Below are 21,906 nucleotides of genomic sequence, written 5' to 3' on the forward strand. Positions count from 1 at the left end.
ATTCATATAATGCAGTGGATTTTATGGCATTTATTCACTTGTTTTGAACCTGTAGGAATTGAGAAAATTAATGTTCAATTAACTTGTTTACACCATATTAGAGATGGGTATGGTGAATTTAGGTTGTATTAGAACTGATTTGATTATTAAATCAAACTAATCCAATTACAAAACATATATATGATATGGGTTCAATTGGACTCGCCAGCCCTGTACCATTCATCTTCTTATGGAGTTCAAAAATTAAGTCTTACAAGCACTTGTGAGGAGAGATTCAAAAAAGAAAATAAAACAAAAGTAAAAATCATTCTTATATTACCCAAAAAAGGAAAAAGTATTTATTGGATCTGTATCAGGACGGGTGAGTACTAGCATATTTCACTACAACGCTATAAAGAATATTCATTTACAATTCCTTTACAAGTAGAGAATAAGGTGACAAGGTAAACACCTAGATGATCAAAATTAGTAAATTCAGTAGAATGTTCTTTAAAAATAACACTCATTTATAACCATTGTCTTCTTTCCCTCTCCAATTACAAAATATATAAACAAATTGAGCTGGAAAAAAGACAGTTTGGGTTTCAGTACTAATAAAGAATCTCTCCCTCCTCCCCATCTTCATTCAAAATTATCTTTTCATCTTCATCAACGAAGAAGTCGTCCTTTATATATAAACCCAATCGCTCTAACGGATTTCCAAAGTTGAAAGACCTCAATTGCACTTTGGAGTCTCTCTGACGATAATACTGGTAAGTGAGGACACAACCACTGAGCTTCTCAAGCTCTTTTACAATCTGCACATTATTCTCGAACTCAACAGTCCTTGCCATCTGAGGAGAGACATCCGACAGCATTGTGTAAATGAGAACTTTTTATGGTATGATTTTAAAAAGACTTTTAAGACTTTTTTATGAAAGCAAAAATATGAAAGCAATGAACGATAAAACAACCTTCTGCAATGCAATTCGTGCAGCTTCCCTTTCTTTTTCCCGCTGCAGTTTGGATTCAGTCTCTGCCTTCATTCGTGAAGCAGCTTCAGCAGCTCTGACTTGAGCTTCAAGTCTACCTTTCTCTGTACAGGAAAAAGCACAAGCATTAATTATCAGTTTTTAAAAAATAAATAAATATATAAAAAGAAAACAGAGAAGATGACATGCACACAAAAGAGGATAAGCCGGATAAGCCGAACTTGATGATCTGTACAACAATTACAAGTCCCCTAACAATAAGGCACATTGTTATTGTTATAGTTAAATATGCACACCTCCAATTGATAAGATTATCAATTGAGAACAATGTGATAGCAATATGCAGGACTTCCAATTTGATTACAATATTGAGAAAATATCATCCAAATGAACCCAGATTTTGATGTCCTCTCTGAATTTGAAGCTGTTCACAGGATATAACAGTTAGAAGGGTAGTCTGTGTGTTCATATAATGGGGAAATCTGGGTATTAGAAGGCATGTTACAAATAATGCCTACCTAAAGATGTGGGGTTGTAGAGACTTGTGCACCAAAGTCTTGCATATACATAAAAGGAAGCCTACAAAATTCATCATATTTCCTGTAAAGTGGCATCCCATGCCCTAACCCCAATTGACTCGAGCGTTCTTTTAAATGAAGCCTACACTCATTTGCAACCAGTCTTCTTCCCCACTCCCATTTATATACACCCAATCGACTTGAGCGAAGGCCCTAACACCCCACTCATATCAAACTTTTCATCTTATAGGCAATTGCGATTTATTTTTGATAGGCAATTGAAATTTTATAGAAAAGCACATAACAAAAGTGGGCTCACCTTAATCAATCATATCATACTTGAAAAGGTTCTAATTTCTATTTCATCAATTTTGTACAGATCTAAAAGCCAAAAAAAAAATCTACTTACAAAAAAAAAAACAAAAGGCCAAAAAAAAAAATCAAAGATTGTTAAGCGATAGCCCTAACACCCCACCTCAATCCAGAGAAAATAAACAAGCAATAGGCTTCAAACTCATGAATTCCTGGAGAGAGAGGCCCAATTACCATGTTAAGTCACCAATTTAACCCAAAAGTTTAAACTTTTTTTTTTTTTTTTGATGGTTAAAAAGGGTGGCAACAAAAGTTTAAAATATTTGGTAATGGATACTAGTGTAAATCAAGCCAAACTTTGGCTAAAGCCTACTATAGGTTTTTGCACTTTCTAGAAAATTGTCACAATTACAGTTTTGTTTCAAGGCAAGACTTAATTGCCAGAAATCTAAAAAAAAATTCAAGCACTTCATAAAAACAGGAAAATATAGATGAAAATTGCAATTTTGTGATGAATCTTACGCTTAATAGTCACGCACACCAATGTATGTATAATAAAGCAAGAAATTATTTGACCATTGACAAGCATGAAGTTGATTAAAATTTTGTCACAATTACAGTTTTTTCTTTTTTTTTGATAAGTAAATCATAATTGTATTAAAACAGAGGCGAAAAGCCACAAAGCATACAGGGGGTACACAAAGCAACTAACACCTCTCAAGGTAAAGACTTAATTGCCAAAAATCTAAAAAAAATTCATGCACTTCATAAAAACAGGAAAATATAGATGAAAATTGCAATTTTGTGATAAATCTTACTCTTAATAGTCCACGCACACTAATCTATGTACAATAAAGCGAGAAATTATTTGACCATAGACAAGCATGAAGTTGATTAAAGCACCTTCAAGCTGTTTCTTTTCTAGTCTTTCCTTTTTCTGTTGCATTTTCACTCGATCAGCTTTATTACCCTGAACAATCAGTCAACAGCATGCATCAGCAACATTTCATATTAAATCAATTAACAATTTCTCACTTGCTAAATGAAAACAACCAAGTTATCCCCCTCCCAACCCCCCCCCCCCCAACACACACAGACAGAGAGAAGGTTAAAGGCATTACATGGTCAAGAAGTGTCTTCTGTTGTGCTTTCAAGATAGTGTCTGCAAAACGGCTTTTTAGCATTGCCGCACGGAGAGCTTTCTTCGGTGATAGTTGGACATCAAAAATTGGAGTTATCCATCCTGAATGAAATAAACATACACAAAACATTAAACAGAGCAAGATATGCCACAAGTTTGTTTGGTAAAGAAGTTTGATGGCCGAAATTGAAATTTAATTCAACAAGAAAAGTAATACATAAATCGGACATCAAGAGTAGGCAAACTGACCTTCACCGGGAACAGCTGCTGTAGTAGGAGTCATAGGGTGAGAACTAGTACAGATGTTTTCATCATCCACTGCACTTACTGCACCTTCAGATCATTTCCACATCAGTACCTCATATTATGAAGTAATAACTAGTGGAATATCAAAGGGAAAACATCCTCACCATCAGAATCTGGATCTGATTTGCTAATCCGTGATATTGTGTTTTTCACCTGACAATTCTAAATTTCAAATATTCAGTAAAAGTTTCAGTTAAATTTTGCACAGCGCACAGACCAAGTACAATTAGTCAATAATCTCTACAAAGATCAAGATATAAGATAAAGCACAATTATTTTATACCGGTTCAGAAGCATCACTTGAACATGCACGATAATCTTTAACGAATGATCTCTCTGTAGATAGATCTGAACAAAAGCAAAACATACTTGAGGCAACAACTAGTGAAAATCAAGAATAAAGAGCAGCAAAAGAGCAAAATAACTAACCACTTGAGGATCCATTGTTTGAATCATTCTGAAGGCTCAATGGCAACTTGGTATTCCCAGAACCACAAGCATGAGCATTGTTTCTATCAGTGCCTATAAGACACATTGCCAATTAGCTCCTGTAAAGAGCCTTAAAGCAGAAACTGTAATTTGCCAATTCATACCTTTGTCTAGGTCTTTCCCAGATGATTTGGTTCTGCAATTTTGTGCTGTTTTAGTGCACTCTACCTATGTAACAAGAATAAGTACTCATTGATCAAATAATAGAAAATAAGAAAAGATTCAATTTAGTAAAGAAAAAAAAAACAAAACTCAACCAAACATAAAACCATCATATAATCTTTGCTAGGATTAAAAAGCTTTAATTGGTTCAATAGTTTGGCAAGTTATTATCTTGGTTTCAGTTTACACAAACACGTGATTCCAAAATTGTGAAATTTACTTACCTTTTCAGTTCTTGCTTCGCATGAGATCTTCATCACTCTTCTCAGCTCCAATAAAGTTTCTTCATCAAATTTATCAATGTTCAGCTCCATTGTTTCTACATTTTGGCAGGTCATGCCATGTCTTCGAAGAAAACCACCCAAGTCGGGTGGCATCTTTCCCCTTGACACTTCCATGAGCTCTTTTCTCAGCTTTTGCTTGTCCTCAAATGGCATTGAACTGGCATGCAAGGAAGGTGTTGTTCTACATTTCTGCCTTGAACTATTGATTGTTTTTCCTCTACCTCCACTTAATATTTTCCCTGGATCAACCTTTGAGCTTTCAGACCAGTTTGTGTCCACAGTTTTCCATCTTGTATTAAAAAGGTCATTTAGTTTCTTCGCCATCTGATGAACATTATTAGAAGGAGGATTATATAGCATGGCATTGGCAAAAGTTAGCCTGACATCAGCTGCAAATTCTTCAGTAGCAAGGTACATATTTTTCTCCAGTTTGGACTTTATTGTTCCCAAATCCATTGGTTTAGATATAATAGAAAAGTAGTCTGGGATATTCAATGCCACGGGATCCACTGGTTGATTGAAAACCCAACCAGCTGGATGAGTCATCAGTTTTTTCAGAATGGAAGTACACTGGAGTGTCGTACTACGATCCATCTTCTGCCTCTTCGCCTTCGGAACATCTGTAATGCCCGGTGCGCCACGCTTCTTTGTGCCTGCAATAGAAGATTTTGCCTCTGACTTGTCAGTAGCCAAATTATTTTTAGATCATCTGAAGAATGAGCCATAGAATTATATAGTTTATTCATCTGAAAATTATCATTTTTAGTGACATAGTACCATGAACAGATTCATCAGTAAGTGAAATATCATTCCCAAACTCACATGATAGTGTCACAGGTTCAGCTTCAACTTTTTTAGCTGCAAATTTGATCTTCAACTTCCGATTCGGTAATATCTTTCCAATAGCAGCCATAGTGAGGAGCTGCAAGAATCGAAGAGGAGGACTGTCTAGATGCTCAGATGGATGCTCATTCGACAAAACTGTTAAAACTCTTTATATGCAATGACAACAACCAAAGCAGTAACTGCTCAGCCTCCCACCCAAAAGGAAATCAACAAGAGGGAAGAGCAAAAGAAAACCAGCATGCGTCAAGAGCAAAACAAAGCAGAGGCTCACTGCACAATAATTGTATCACATTAGCACAATAAAAAAGACACTGATGCAGTATTAGTGTAGTCCTGAAAAAATAATAAGCTAGTAGGGGAGAAAATTTTGGGCAACTTCCCTAATGAAAATAGAACATAGTTTTAACCTTTCATTGCTTAACACCCTTTTTAATTTCTAAAATAGGAGAAAGAAAATTGGAGTCAAACAGCTGTTCCATTCTCAAATAGCAGTAAGGTCCCAAATATTCTTTCCTCTTCCCTTTTCTTCTCAAGAGAACCAAGTAGAGGTGATGATTCTTAGTAGACCCATGAAAATGACTCAAAATAAACACAAAATTAGTGGGCTGGGACGAAGTTTAATTCTGTTTGTGTCATAGTCAGATCGATCCACTTACCCTGGATATAGCCTATCAAAACAAAAAAAAAAAAAGTTACCCTGTCAATTAAACAGGTCATGTTTGAGTTAGGGTTTCACCCTGTTTAATTGTCATGTCATGTTGACTTGATTGTCACTCAACCCCTTTTATAACCCGTTCAGTTATCAACCCCTTTTGTAGCCCTTTCAGTTATCATATCAGGTTGACATAATTATGACTAGATAGGTAGAAGACCTTGATTCATATTGTTTTATATATTAAGATGAAAAATTTTAAAACTATAAGAAGGCTTTTTCAGGATTAGGAGATGAGAAAGGTGGATAAATTCATGAATCTCAATCATGTTGTTGTCTTTTTTGGCCTTGTATACATCATGTATACTTTAGGTGCTCTTTCGGCGCTTTTAATACATATGCTTTATGTATCAAAAATAAATAAATCATGTTATAGTCCACAAGCAGGAGTGAAGGGCAATTTACTCTGAAGGGAGGACAAGAAGGGGAGTTTCTGAGTTAAACGCTGTTATATAACTCATTAATAGCAGAGAATTTAGAGCTGTTCTCTACCAAGGAAATTCGTGGTACCTGCACTCCATTGAGAACCCCTGATTCTTGCTTGGAAGGCAGTTTCAGGAAAGATACTAACAATTGATCTGCCTACGAGGAGAGTATTTTTTTAAGTAAATAGGTACACTCTGTGTATGGTAAGTGAAGAATCAGCAAATCACATTATAATTTGAACTAGAAAATTGCAGGACATGAGGGAAGGCTCCAAGATAAAAAATTAAAGGAGAACCTCATTCAATCCCTTTGGGAGTGGGTCTAGAGCCTGTTAGGATTGAAAAATTATACAGTGTTGGACTTTTTGGACAGTCTAAACCATAGATAGCAGTTATGACACAGGCTTTTTGTCTAGGTGTTTTTTTTTTTTTTTTTTGATAAATGAGCAATCATATATAATAGAAAAGGCTAAAAAGCCACATGTATACAGGGAGTATACTGACCAACCCCAATCAAGGCTGGAAAAACAAAAAAATCTGACCAACCTCACCCACCCTCAAGTGGTCCCAAGCCATTCCAAAAAGCCTAACAGAGTGTGAGTTTCCTCACCAATGTACACCCTAGCCCAACTCCACAAGTTACATACAAAAGAATTCTTAAATTTCTGAATATCTAAGGACCCTCCCCTGAATACTATCCTATTCCTTTCTTTCCAAACCGTCCAAAATATGCACAACGGGATGGAATTCCATATCTTTTTTCTTTTTTTCCCCACAAAAGAACCCCCCCAACTACGTAACACCTCTATAACTGACTCTGGGAATACCCATTGAACTCCAAAAATGGCAAGGGAGATTTCCCAAATAGTTTTAACCACTATACAATGTAATAAAATATGATTTGCATTCTCCTCTTCGCATCCGCATAGGTAGCACCGATTAGGGAGCTGCCATCCCCTTCTTTGAAGCTTGTCCAAGGTGAGGATCTTCCCCCATGATGCCTCCCAAGCAAAAAAAGACACCTTTGTTGGAACTTTATCCAACCAAATGCGTCTATTTGGAAAAGCACCGGCTGAGGGGCCACTCAAACTTATGTAGGCCCCTTTGGCCCCAAACACACCATTGCCTTCCCGCTTCCAACTCACAGAGTCCTCCTCAGGAGCTATCCTGAAATCCTTCAGAAGATACAACAAGCCACCTATCTGCTCCATCTCCCAATCATTGAGATCTCTAACTAATCTGAGATTCCAACCTCCTTGACCCATACTAGAATCCCACACTTCACAGACTTTAGCATTCTTATGGCCCGCCAAGGTAAATAACTGAGGATAGGTTTGAGAAAACGCCTCATTGCCACACCACTTGTCCGTCCAAAACAAAACTCTAGTCCCATTCCCCACCTTAAAAGCCATGCTCTCCCAACACCAGTCCGCCTCCTTCATGATCTCCCTCCATAACCCCATCCCATAAGGCCCACTAACTTCCTTAGTCCTCCACCCACATTCCTCTTGACCATATTTCATCCCTATCACCATTTTCCAAAGGTTATCCTTTTCATAGGCATATCTCCAAACCCATTTACCCAAAAGAGTTTTGTTCCATACATCTATCTTTCGGATGCCTAAACCCCCCTCCTCCTTAGGCCTACACACCACCTTCCAATTAATCAAGTGAGCTTTTCCCTCTAATCTTCCTCCCCCCCACAAAAAATCTCTTTGAATCTTTTCAATCCTTCTTGCCACAGCCTTAGGAATACGAATAAGGGAAAGGAGGTAGATGGGTATGTTGGCCAAAGTGCTCTTTATGAGAGTAATTCTTCCCCCCTTCGATATATATTGCCTTTTCCACTGAGTTAGTCGTCTTCTCATTCTCTCCTCCACCCCATCCCAAGAAGAGGAATTTTTGTGACGGGCTCCAAGGGGCAGCCCTAGGTACACAGTGGGAAGAGCCCCCAAACTGCAGCCTAGCTCAGCCGCCAGCTCCTCCGCCTCATCCACTTCCCCCACCGGAAAAACAGCACTCTTAGCTAGGTTAATTTTAAGGCCAGATGCAGCCTCAAACCAAGCTAAAATCCAACTCAAATAGGTCAATTGTTCTCTTTCAGCTTTGCAAAAAATGAGAGTGTCGTCAGCAAAGAGAAGATGACTAACAGACAGCTCTTCCCCCCCTCTCCCCCTCATCTTACATCCTGAAATAAAACCCCCCTCACCAGCCCGTCTAATTATATTACTAAGCACTTCCATTCCCAATACGAAAAGGTAAGGAGAGAGGGGGTCTCCTTGCCTCAACCCCTTTGAGTTTGAAAAAAACCCAGCTGGAACCCCGTTGATTAAAATAGAGAATTTAGCAGTAGAAATACACCACCACATCCATTCCATCCAACGAGCCCCAAACCCCATCTTCCGAAGAACCTTCATAAGAAATTTCCAATTGACGCTATCATAGGCTTTTTCGATGTCCAACTTGCATAACAAGCCTTTCTCTTTTCTTTTATACCAATAATCAATCACCTCATTAGCTACTAGGGAAGCATCCAAAATCTGCCTCCCTCTCACAAAAGCATTTTGGTCGACTGAAACCACCTTATCCAGCACTTTTTTTAGCCTATTAGCTAGGACTTTGGCTAAAAGTTTATACAAACCCCCAAGCAAGCTGATTGGCCTAAAATCCCCCAGGTCTTCAGCTCCACCTTTCTTAGGGATGAGGACCAAAAAGGTTGTGTTGAGAGACTTGGCAAACGACCCATACTCAAAGAATTCCTTAAACATATCCACCACCTCCTCCTTCACAAAATCCCAGCAGTCTTGCCAGAAGGCCACGGTAAAACCATCCGGGCCTGGGGCTTTGTCACCCCTCATCTCCATCAGAGCAGATTTGATTTCCTCCTCAGAGAAAGGCACCTCCAAACCATCAGCTTCCCGGGAATTCAATTGATTAAACTGCAGTCCCTCAATATCCGCTCTCCACCCCGGCTCTTCTGAGAGCAAGTTCTGGAAGGCATTCACTATCCCATCCCTCACCTCTTGGTCCTCAGACAGCAGCTCCCCATTGATTACAATTCTGTCCAGCGAATTGTTCCTACGGTGGGCATTGGCCATACGGTGAAAATAACCGGTGTTCCTATCCCCCTCCTTGAGCCATAACTCCCTTGACTTCTGCCTCCAATGCACTTCTTCCATTAACACCCATTTATAGAAGGCATCCTTTGCTTCTTTTTTCTGCTCGGTTTCAGCTATAGTCAGGCTTCTCTCACTTTCCACTCCATCCCAGTATTCCAGCTGCTGAAGGGCGGAGTTTTTATTAACCTCCAACCTGCCAAACACCTCCTTATTCCAAATTTTAATATTATGCTTCAAAACCTTCAACTTGTAGGCCAATCTGAAGCTAGCCCTTCCTCCCACCTCAATTCCTTGCCACCACCCCCGGAGAAGACCCTTAAAGTCGTCCACTTTCAGCCACATATTCTCGAATCTGAACGGAATAGGGCCCCTCCTTATTCCCCCGCCCATCAGCAATATGGGGAAATGATCGGATATGGGTCTTTGCAATCTGCATTGGGTTACCCCACTGAACATGTCTAGCCACTGCTGAGTCACCAAGAATCTGTCAAGCCTCGCCCAGGATTGGTTATTCCTTCCCCCACTCCAAGTGGCATTACCCCCTTGCATAGGCAGATCAGTGAGTTCTAAATCCTCTACAGTTTGGGCAAAACTTCTCATGGCCCCAGATAACCTTCCCTGACTACTTCTTTCTTGCTGGGACAAGATGACATTGAAGTCCCCCCCTAAGCACCATGGTTCTTCCCACAAGCCTCTAATTGCCCCTAGTTCTTCCCACAAACACACTCTATCTTCTCTGGAGAAAGGCCATACACCCCAGTAAAAATCCAGGTCATCCCATTTTCCACATTCCTAATCCTACAGGAAACAGAAAATTTTCCAGCCTCCGTCTCCATCACCTCCAGAGACCTTCTATCCCAACACACCAAAATCCCTCCCGCAGTGCCCAAAGCGTCCAAAGCCACCCAATTAGACCACCTACCCGAGCCCAGACTTCTCACCAGTCCCTCCGACAAAGCCTGGATTTTGGTCTCCTGGAGACAAAAAAGATCCACCCTCTGACTTCTGATCATTGCCTTAATAACCCTTCTTTTGGCGCTGTCATTGGCCCCCCGAACATTCCAGCTTAAGATTCTTAGCTTCATTTAAACTCCGTAATTTGGCACCCCCTTATTTGTCCTCCATCAGTTTGCTTTTTCCCCCCTTCATAGTTAATAGAGCACTCCAATCTTTTTAATTCTCTCTCAAATTTGGATTTCTCCAGACTGTTCTTACTGTGAACCCTTTCCCTTCTCTTGCGAATTTTGATCAGGAATTCCATGATGTCCTTCTCCAGACCTTCTGTCGAAAAACCCAAGAACGCACTAAATCTGGCGAAGTCACTTTTCTCCCAATTAAGCTCCCCCCCTGCCTTATTTACTCGAGGTACTATTTGATCAGAACCCAACTCCTTACCATTATCATCATTTCTACTTTTGTTGACCTCCACCAGATCCCAACATTCAACAGTCTCTGACACAGGGGTTTCCAATCCCATGATCACTTGGAGCGGATGATCGTCCTCGCCCCTCTGCTTTTCTGACCCAGAAAGGTCGCAAAACTCCCCCACTGGAGTCCGACCAAAACAAAGAGAAGGGGAAGAAGGAAACACCGGGACCAAGGAATCGGACTGTACATACCTCGTCGCTTCCTCAATAAGGGCGTTATCAGTCTTCGATCGCCCTATGAGGAGGAGTTCTGCCTCACTCTGCCTGTGCAGTCCATCCTTCTCTCCAAATAGAGAGAAATCAGAGAATGGGCTTCCCGATTTTGCTTCGCACCTCTGGGCTTCAGCAGGCTGGCCACATGGTTTCCTTACTGGACTCTGACCAGCGCCTACTAGGCCCACATCCGCCACGGGCTTACGGGCCATGGTCCAACTTTCTCTTTGACCAACAGTCTCCTTAGCGTAGGAGGATGAACTGCTGCCCTCAGCCCCACTGGGCTTCATCAAAAGGCCCAACACAGCTGGCCCATTTTGTTTCAGCCCCACTCCCTTGGGCCTTAGCTGTAGCTCCCCAGGCCCACGAGCCCCCTCTGTGGATCGCCCTGACCCAACAGACAGCTCTCGCGTCCCATCCGCAGTCTGTCGCTGCTCCTCGAGTTTCGAGCCCCCTTCAGCCTCCCTCACGCGCTTGCCCTCGCGTGACTGGACCTCTCCCTCTACCTCTCCGTCTTTTGCTATTTGTTTTTCCTCCTCGCCGGACGGCACCACTCGCAGCGTCGGCCTCGTCTCCCACCACAGAGTGAGGGAGTAGCATGTATTTTCGGCCCAGATTTCCAACATGTTAGGATTTTTCCCCTCTTTTCTCCTTACCCGGATTCTAGCCCACTGTAGTTCTTCCTTCCTCTCCGTCTTGACGTCTATCTCTAACAGACCCCCACATCCGTCTCCTATCTTGCACAGAATGTCCCGATTCCAGTACGAAATGGGAAGACCCACTATCCTTACCCAGGCCTCTCTTTCTTTCTCTTCCTCCATCAAGCATCCCGTCCTTTGGCTCCATTTTTCCAAACGCAAGACGAGGCCATCGACCTCTATTTCCCCACCGATTAGGGCTTTTTCGGCTTCATTTATCAACTCAAACTCCAAAAGTGCCTTGCCGTCCTCCAATTTGGCCAATCCTAAATTGCCCTTAAGCCCCCACCATTTCGACATTTGGGTCCCCCATCTTCTTAAATCTTCCCCCCCATCTTGTGTTAGATTCCAACAACCAACAAGGCAGTGGTCCAGCTTCTCCAAGTTCACATTTACATCTCTGTTATTCACTGTCACCCTCACCACCCCTTTGTCTAGGTGTTATATACTTTTCTCTTTTCTTTCATTGTTGGCCCATCTTGTACATACATAGGGTGTGCCCCATTTTTTCTAGGCTGTTATGTGCTGTTTAATACATCCTCCGTGTGTCTATCAAAAGAATAAAACAAAATTCTATAGAAAATGTACTTTAAATATTCAAGCGTAAAAATTAAATAAAAGTAAAAGCCAGTTGTTCTATTGTATTCTTCAAGCACACATAGGAGGAGGGATCTCAAAGAGCCAGTCTAGAAGTCGTGGCTGGCTCCTAGAAGCCGTCCAAAGTTGGGGTGGCATGACAAAATCCTTATAATTGACAAACTTATTAGTAGAAAGTGGATAGATTACAAATACATGCTTGAGGTGTTTGGGAGGACAGATTGAACATAACAATAAAATGATTGTCATGTTAATAAGTGCTCTTCATTGACCTTGTAATGAGTTCCTTTGAGATATTGTGGTTTGAGGTCTTGAATTCTGTTTCACCTTGGAGACAACAGAATCTATTAATGCCTACTCCATGGTTTTTGGCTTTTCATTATTATTATTATTATTATCATTATTATTATTTGATAGGTATTCTTTTGTCCCCATTGGGAGAGGGGAGTCTGTCTCAACAATGCGCAAGCCGAAAACTCTAGACTCTATGGATCGAGAGCTAGTGTCATCTTTAGCAAATCTTGATGATCAAAAGATGGTTTACAATGAGGCTGCTCTATCTTTGTTGGTTCACTCCTCCCTAAGCCCAGAGGAGAGAGTGTCATCTGCAGATAACACCCTTGTTTTGAAGTAGAAGGTTTTGCCAATAAGTTATTGCCTTTGCAAGAGCTGAAGGGCTCCGATCTGTCTTTCAAGAAATTCACCTTCTTTTGCAAGTTTTTAGGATTTCTCATGGAAGGGTATGAGAGGGAAATTGTGTCCCTACTGAGAAAGTTGAAAGCCAAAAAGGATCGTAGAGTAGTGACATTAAGTATAAAAAGGAGGCCTTCCTCTATGTCCTGCTTTGACAGGGAGCTTCAAAAATTGGAGTGCTTGATTAATTATAGCAAATCAAACAGAAAAGAGAGGATTTGAAACAGTGGGTGGGTTATGTTTGGTGAGTGATCATGAAGTTTGAGATTTTCGGTTTGCAATTGTTTGGTTTAGAGGTTGGGTGTTCGGCTCTCCTCAAAAAAAGGATGGATAGAGAAGAGGAGACAAATTGGAATTGTATCACTAGGTCTTGAGGTAAGGGTTTTGGAGATGTGGGCTTGTTTTGTAATTCCTATGGGAACATAAGGTAGTCATTTCAAGAAGTGGGGAGGGAGAGTAGAATCGGCAATAGTGGGTAGATAAAGTTTGTTTTTACCCAAGGGCTCAATAAGATTGTAGTTTGTGGATTTGGGTTGCAAGCTTGAAAGGCCTCTCTTAGGTGTTTGTCTTTTTAGGCCTTTAGGGTGATGTTTTTGTATTTGGTTATGGTTTGTTGTTTCTCTTCTCTTTTACTTGCCTTATGTGTTATTTGTATACTTTGTGTGTACTTTGTGCATCTTTTCCAAGTGCTTTTAATATATTTGTTTAATTTAATTTACCAATCAAAAAAAAAAGCCCACCCAACCCTTGCAGTTTATTTTTTTCCTTAATATTACATTGATGGTGGAGCTCAGGCATATGAATTCATTATTTGTTACTTGCAGCATGCATAATATTTGTGCAGTTTATAACTTTTTAGTCAGGTATTAGGACACAAGGTTAGGACACGTCCACAGGAACTCTAATCTAGGTGAAGGGAAGAAAAATACAAAGAGAAACAAGAGTTTTCACTGATGCTATAGCTTCTTGCCAAAAAATAAAATTGTATATAGATTAAAAACCAAAAATATGCTCGATCTAGTACATTTCAACCATGTGGATGTCCACACAGATGGATTGATGCTTTTTGTTTTCCTTTGCTTTTCCTTTTCAACATGGCAAAATCACAGTCATGGAGTACATTTTTTATCTATTTAAAAAAGCCCAAAATAAAAAACCTTGATCTATGCTTTTTTCCCTCTTGAAAAAAGCGTAAAAAGGCAATAATGGAATACATTTTAGAGTTTTCCTTTTCTTCAGTTTCACATATGTGTTCCGTCTTTTTCTTCAAATTAAATTTGAAAAATCTAAATTGAAGAAATTTGAGCGTGAGAGAAAGAGTGATCCTAACAAATAAGCCATTATTTCTCTGTACTTTCTAAGTGCTAGTTTCATGACCTTGGTTTTCTATTTTTTCTTTTGATAGGCAAATGGACAACATATGAAAAGATCAGCACCTAACAAAAAGAGGCACACCCAATGTACACTAGGGGTATACAAAAGGAACCAAAAATAAAGGTAATAAAGGAACGAAACAAGAAAGCCCACAAAAAATGGTCCATCTATTTCACAATTAAGGCCATCTAAAAAATCCAACTTTGTGAAGATCTCAATCCTTATCAAATCCCAGACCACTTCAACAATGATTGTCAAAAGGGTCTCCTTAAAACTCTGTTATACCAGTTCTTCGTCATTGAAGACCCTTCGATTACACTCTTTCCACATGCACCACCAAAATAAGCATAGGGGAGACATGCCCCAGATCTTCCTTTGCCTTTTCTCCATCCCCTTGACCTTCCACCCTAAAAGAAGGTTTTTCAATGAGTCCACAAACACCCACTGCAACCCAAAAATTGCTAAATAAAATTCTACAACTTTTTTGTCCTATTGCAATTGATTACAATGTGATTGTTGTACTTTCACTATCTTTACAAATGCCACATCTATATTTACCATCATCCACCCTCTTCTCACGAGAATATCTATTATAAGAATCCCCCCCGACAGCTTCCCATTTAAAAAAGTTCTTAGAGGAGCATGAAGCCTTCAAATATCCATGGTTGAGAACAATTTTTTACTCTCACCACATAAAGAACTATAGTAGGACTTCTAACACAAGTTGCCTTTCATATCTTCTTTTCAATGTAAGCTATCTCAACGATGTACTTTCACTATCTTTACAAATGCTACACCTATATTTACCATCATCCACCCTCTTCTCACGAGGATATCTATTATAAGAATCTTCCCCCCCAGACTACTTCCCATTTAAAAAAGTTCTTAGAGCATGAAACCTTCAAATATCCATGGTTGAGAACAATTTCTTACTCTCACCATATAAAGAACTACAGTAGGACTTCTAACACAAGTTGCCTTTCATATCTTCTTTTCAATGTAAGCTATCCACCCCCTCTCCTTACACTCACTAAATGTATGAGCTAGAAAAATTGAACCACCACATCCATGTCCCAATCCTAAAAGTGTCCTCTGAACCACACAGACCTATGGTCTCAATTCCCTTCCCCTTCCCACAAATCTGCTTTTGCAGCATCTTTGGCAAAGACTAAACTACAAACTCTCATCCACCCACCTGTCCTACCAGAATTTAAGAATTTTGTTCTCATACCACATCTAACTTGAATAGTTGTTTTGATTCTAAAATAATCTAATTCTCTTCTACTGATTTTTCATAAACTTACACCAAAAGACCCTCTCACCTAGAGAGTGCTCCCAACCCCATCCGTTTCTCTATACATGGCATGGATGAACTTCCTCTAAGTACTATCATGCTCATGTGCAAACCTTCATAATAATTTGCTTATGGTAGCTCAATTTAAGGCCTTCAACTTCTTGCTTCCCAATCCACCATACTTCCTTTCCTTGCAAACAATTCCCCAACTTACTAGAAGCATTTCCTTTTCTTCTAACTGGTGACCCCACAATAAATCTCTCTGAATTTTTTTCAATCTAATCCTTAATCTTCTGGGAATTGAAAAAGGGACACGAAGTAAACTAGAAGACTTCATAAAGTGCCCTCTAATATTGTTAACCTCCCTTCTTCTCACTTAGATAGATATTGCTTCTTCTCGGAGGCCAATCATCTCTCCTCTACCAAGTCCCACACAACACAGAAATCCTGAACTGGTCTTAGAGGCAAGCAAAGATATGAGGTGGGAAGACTCCAAACTTGCATCTAAATAGCAAAGTAAATTGTCCACCCTACCACCTCTCCCACAGGGACCATCTCATTTTTGTTAGTTTATCTTTAAGCCTAACACAAATTTGAAATAGATAACAACCCCTCCCAATATCTAAACACATCCACATCATCCTCATAGAAAATAAGCATGTTATCTGTAAACAGTAAACGGGATATATTCATCATCTATCTTCTCTACCCTTCACGACAAAACCTCTAATGAAACCACCTTGCCCTGCTTTAATAATGAGGCAACTGAGAGCCTCCATTATTAGCACAAAGGGGATAGTGTATCACCCTATCACATGTTTTACAACTCTAAAAAATATCCATGGGATGTCATTAACAATGACAATCTCACAATGGATATGCTAAAATATATCTTCTTTCTCAATGCATGATCAAAAATTATTGTTTAGACGACAAAGAGGAGGAACTTTTAATTTAAATGATCATATATTTTTTTTATATCCAACTTGAAAACAAGGCTGGAGCTTTTTTTTCTCAAGTCAATGCCCTTGTTGGCGATCTCTAGGTTTTTTCTTCTCTTTTCTTTTTTAGTTTTGTTCTATAAATGCTTTAAATTTTAACAAGTATTGTCTTCTATATAACTTCATTCTTCTCAATTCATAAAAAGCTTTTTTTTTTTTGGTAGCCTTCTTAGGGAGATTGTCAGCACACCCCTTGTTTGTGGAGACCGATGATGCCATGGTATGGTAGCCTACAAAGGATGGTGCTTTCTTTGTTAAGTCCTTCTACTACTCCTTGGCCGATAGGAGAGTGGAACTGTTCCCCCACGATACTGTTTGGAATTCTTGGGTGCCCCCAAGAATTAGCTTCTTTGCTTGGGAAGCAACTTGGGCCAAGATTTTGACTCTAGATCAACTCAAAAGGAGGGGTTGGAGGATTCCTAATAGATGTTACTTGTATAAGGAAGAAGAAGAAACTAGTGACCATATTTTCATCCATTGTTCGAAAGCTTGTTTGTTGTGGCAATTGATCTTTGCACATTTTGGCATTCAGTGGGTGTTGAGTTGTTCGGTTAGAGAGGTCCTTCTGAGTTGGCATGAGTCCTTTGTGGGTAAAAAAATGAAGAAGGCTTGGAAAGCTGCTCTGTTGTGTATGTTTTTGGGCTTTATGGTGGGAGAGAAATAGGAGGGCTTTTGACAACTTTGAAGGCATGGATCAAACAATTAAAAATTCTTTTTTGTATATATTTTGGGGTTGGGCTAAATTGTAGGGCAGATCTTTATCATTGTTAGACTTTGTGGATTGGGTAAGCTCACGATAGGGTGCGGTAACGGGTTTTTGAGTTTTCATGCCTTTTTGTCCTTTTTTTCTTCGTATACGTGTACACTTTTTTTTTTTTTAATGCAACTCTTATTTACTTATCAAAAAAAAAAAGCTTTTTTTAGGGGAAATTTTTCATATTTTAAATCATTTTTCTTTTACTTTTCTTTCATAAATTCTTTTTTTTTTATAGGTCAAAAAAAGCTTTTTGTGAATTGAGAAGAACAAAGTTATATAAAAGACAATACTTACTAAAATTTAAAGCATTTATAGAAAAAAGTTAAGAAAAGAAAAGAAAAAACCCAGAGATCACCAACTACTTTTCTTTCATAAATTCTCATATATTATTAATTTTGTATGCTATTACTTTTAACTCAAAAACATTATTTTGAATTTTTTAAATTTTTTAAAATTTTAAGTTCAATTTTTAGGTAAGTAGAAAGCTATAGGAAGTGGGGAACTAGGGGTGAGATTTATATGAATAATACAAAATCTAAACAATATACAATTAATATATCTATATCTATCTATTTTAAAAAAATAAAAAATGTCTCCTCAATATGTTATGGGTAACCAATATAACTTTTCACAAATTTCATAATTTAAAATTATATACTGTGATATTAATTTCAAGAAAAACTGGTTTACAAATTTTAAAGGAAAAACTAAGGAAAAACATTGTACACCCTAAAAATAGTTCTCACAATTTTTTTTTTTTAAAAAAAAAAGAAGTGACAAGAAAATTAATAAACAGAATCTTAAACTTTACTCTTACTCAAAAAAAAAAAAAAAGGAAGAAGAAATGGGAAAGGAAAACCTTCTAAATAAATTTTAAAAAAAATGCAGACTGATTTTTGACCATTTTTGAAGAGACAAAACCGCATGCCATGGATGCAAATTTTGTTAGTTTTATGTCCCAAATTGCAGTCATGTCTGCACTTTTCCTTTTTTTAAAATGTCCAAACATGCAGCTATAGCCTGTTGCTTTTACCTACTTTAATGCCCAAACACACAGGTTTTGTCCACATGGCAGAGAAGCACTAGATTGAGTTTGTTTGCATTCTAATCTAAAAGCATCTGTTTTTTTTTCCCTGGAAGAAGCTCTACTATGGATGCAAACTCAACAGGCCAAAAAAGAAAAACTAAAAAAACAAGACCTAAGTGAATATACCAAAAACAGCATGATCATATTTTAAAAACCCGAGGTGCAAGTGTTTATGCTGTACATGATCTAAGTGGCATACACATACGAAAAGGTGCAAGCACCATACCCTTCTGGTGCCAATCTTGGTTGAACTATAAGCCACAAGGTCTTCGCTGAAGAAAAATTGTGTTTATTTCATTTTTAAGAAAATGATGGTCTAGCTTAATGAAGAAAAAAAAAATCAATGGGTCTAAACACTGAAATAGGAGACCTTTTCTCAGAACAAATCAAAATGAATTTTATCCGCACACAAAAACCCAATCATCAGAAACCAAAACAAAAAATAAAGGAAACAAACAGAAAACTAGGATTTAGGATTCGAACAAGAATCAACAAAACCCAATCAACATCGCAAATCTGCGATCAAAAACCTTGAATTCATATTACAAGAGGACCTCAAAAAAATATTATACGAAACAGCAATCTATTGAAACGCAGACCATCAAGCCACACAGAATTTCTAACAAAGCAGTAAGACGGATTCCTACTTTAAAAAAAAAATTAAAAAAAAAAAAAGGGATTCATCGGTTTTTCAAAAAAGAGAAACCCGGAAACTCGTAAACTCCGATGGTACCCCACTGAGCATTAGGTTTACGATTTTTATTGGCTCCCAAAAACTGAAAATCGAAGATCGATCCTCTTTTCTCCATAACATAACTAGAAACCTCACAAACTAAAACAGAAAGCGAAATTAAAAAAGAAATTAGGGTTTAGAATTGGGAAGATAACTCACCAAAAGTGTACAGAACCCGCGAAAAGCTCCGATCGAAGACCTGGAATCACAGCGCAGAAGAAAGAGCGAACCGCGGAAAGGGAATCCTCTGGGCTTCGAAAGAGAAAGAGCTTCGACACGGAGAACGGCACTGTACTACCGCGAGGGATATCGGAGGGAGCGAGGTTTTAGAGTGGACAGTAGTAAAACAAGGACTAGGGCTTTTCTATTTCTTGATTACAAAGTTACTTTTAAACTCCCTAAAATCCCGGTGAATATCATTTTAACGCGGTGTGATTACAACCAGGTCCTCCTTTTTTCTCAATTTCCATTTTACACCCGAATGCATCTAATTTCATTCGCATATTACCCCTCCATTCATCATATTCATTTTTTTTAAAATTACACAACCTGTCTAAAATTTTACTAAATTACACAAACTTCATATCTTTTAAAATTATATTTCAACGCAAAAGCCTCAATTGAATCTTCTCCTTCCAGAAAAAAATCTCTTAAGCCCAAATAAATTAAAACTCTAACAGCCACTTAAATTAATAAAAAGAATCCAATTTTTTCCTCAAGTCAATCAAATCCTATGATGATCCAATCAAAATCAAAGAAATAAAAAAATTTAAAAAATAAATAAATAAGACCAAGTATCATGGGGAAGGAGATAAAGATAAAAGTGGCCCCACTTGTTCTCTTAGGGATAGTGAAGTCAAACTTTTTTATCTTTATTTAATCATAAGCTAAAATATGACATAGGCATATATTATATATCATATATTTATTTTTTCATTATTTTTTCATTATTTTATTTTTTTAAATAAAATTTTAATTTAAAAAGTAAATTTATAGTTGAAAAAAACTAAAAATGTATCAAATATATCATAAATAATATTAATATATATATTATTTAATATATATATATATATATATATATATATATATTATTTTTATATATTGAATAACATAAAATAAGTTTATTATAAATTTTAAATATTTTAATCATGACTATTATTAACAAATAAATAAAAAATTATTTACTAAATTTTAAATTGTTAAACAATTTTCATATAATGTTGCACATATGAGAGATTTCATAAACTTGTTTGGTTGTTATTTTCAAGAACTGATTTTTATTCTTAAAAATAATAAAAATAATAAAAAGAAATGATGTGTCTTTATTTTTTTGTATTTTCCATATTCTCAAAAACCACTTTTTTATAACAATAAAAATGTGTTTTTATTGGTTTTTCACTATTTAAAAAATAAATTATCTTTCATGTTTTTTCTTCATTCTTTTTATGTTTTCCTAACTGTTTTTTTTTTTTTTTTTTCTACGAAGGTGAGCTACACCCAACCACCTACCCCCACCTGCAAGCCCTTTCTTCTTAAATTATTGAAATTTTACACATGGTTACAAAGTTATCATTTGTTTAAGAAAATTATAATTTGTATAAAATTTTGAAAATAGAATATATTTTTTTAATTTAAATGAATTGTACATATAAAAATTATTTATATATTTATAATATCAAGTTAATGGAAGAAAATACTTTATTAATTAAAAAAAACAACTTTCAAACATATTTTTTGTTTAACTTATTCTAAAAAAAATTATTAAATTAACCAAACATTGTTTTTTTTCCATAATTTAGTTTCCAAACACAATTTTTTTTTTCTAAAAATACCAAAAACTGTTTTCCAAGACCGTTTTCAAAAACAACCAAACAGGCCTCATATTTCTTTTAATAACAAATATTAAAGTGAAATAAAATTTTTGTTTTAAATAAATATTGAACATTAAAAAATAATATGTTTTTATTTTATTTTTTATTCATTTTAAAAATCAAAACATAATATATCCTAAAATAAGATTTTGGAATATTATGTCCACTTAATATAACATTCATTGATATTATATATCATTTAAGAGGTGTTTGGTACGTAAGAATAGGGAATGAAAATAAATATTTTGTTTCCATTCCTATTTCTTAGTGGATAGAAATGAATTTGATGATTTCATTTCTAGCATTTGGATGACCTTAGAAATGCAAAATTGGAATCATTATTTGTTTCCATTTCAATGTTTGATAATAATAATAGGAATGGAAATGAAAAAGAAATAAATTTACAATAATATCCTTCCATATAATTTAAAATATATATATATATTTTTTTAAATAAATTTTGAGATTTTTTTTGTTATTAAATAATAAGACTATATATATATATATATATATATATATATATATACTCAATAAATAAAAAATTAACCATAAAAAATCATATAACCCTAATGTACAAATATTCAATTATCATTTTTATTAAAAATTTGAATAATTTGTCATGCTTAAGTAGTTACAAAATTATATTTTACCAAAAAAAAATATTTATTATAATATTTAAATTCTCAAAGCTAGCAAATGTTTTTCCAATTTCCAAAAGAGAAAATAAAAGAATTCAAATTTCATTCAAAACCCTAGAAATTAGAAATTGAAAATTTTTTTCTAAATGTCGTGAAAGGTTTGATTGATTCAATTTTGGAGAATCACTTGTTGCATAGAAGTGGATAATGAATGGGTCTCTAACTTTCCAAAGAAGAT

At 36.8% G+C, this 21,906-nt stretch overlaps 1 protein-coding gene across 9 annotated transcripts; it reads right to left on the reverse strand.

Annotated features, from left to right (window-relative positions):
• Positions 1 to 313: 313 nt before the first annotated feature.
• Positions 314 to 19,504, reverse strand: LOC117924370 (transcription factor GTE9-like). Of its 9 annotated transcripts, none has more exons than XM_034842985.1 (13): positions 19,330 to 19,504; positions 6,709 to 6,712; positions 5,006 to 5,299; positions 4,124 to 4,836; positions 3,842 to 3,905; positions 3,678 to 3,770; positions 3,532 to 3,596; positions 3,353 to 3,410; positions 3,192 to 3,275; positions 2,923 to 3,044; positions 2,705 to 2,771; positions 954 to 1,075; positions 314 to 833 (listed from the first exon to the last, which is right to left on the reverse strand). In XM_034842985.1, the coding sequence occupies exons 3-13, from the start codon at positions 5,094 to 5,096 to the stop codon at positions 591 to 593; spliced, it is 1,722 nt and encodes a 573-aa protein (XP_034698876.1). In that variant the 5' UTR covers positions 5,097 to 5,299; positions 6,709 to 6,712; positions 19,330 to 19,504; the 3' UTR covers positions 314 to 590. The 9 variants fall into 9 exon arrangements, with proteins under 9 accessions (XP_034698876.1, XP_034698883.1, XP_034698879.1 ...); XM_034842992.1 differs by having other exon boundaries at positions 5,006 to 5,127; positions 19,330 to 19,442; XM_034842988.1 differs by lacking the exon at positions 6,709 to 6,712 and having other exon boundaries at positions 5,006 to 5,105; positions 19,319 to 19,504.
• Positions 19,505 to 21,906: the final 2,402 nt, after the last annotated feature.

Source organism: Vitis riparia, chromosome 10 (assembly GCF_004353265.1).
Source record: "Vitis riparia cultivar Riparia Gloire de Montpellier isolate 1030 chromosome 10, EGFV_Vit.rip_1.0, whole genome shotgun sequence".
Taxonomy (NCBI): Eukaryota; Viridiplantae; Streptophyta; class Magnoliopsida; order Vitales; family Vitaceae; genus Vitis; species Vitis riparia.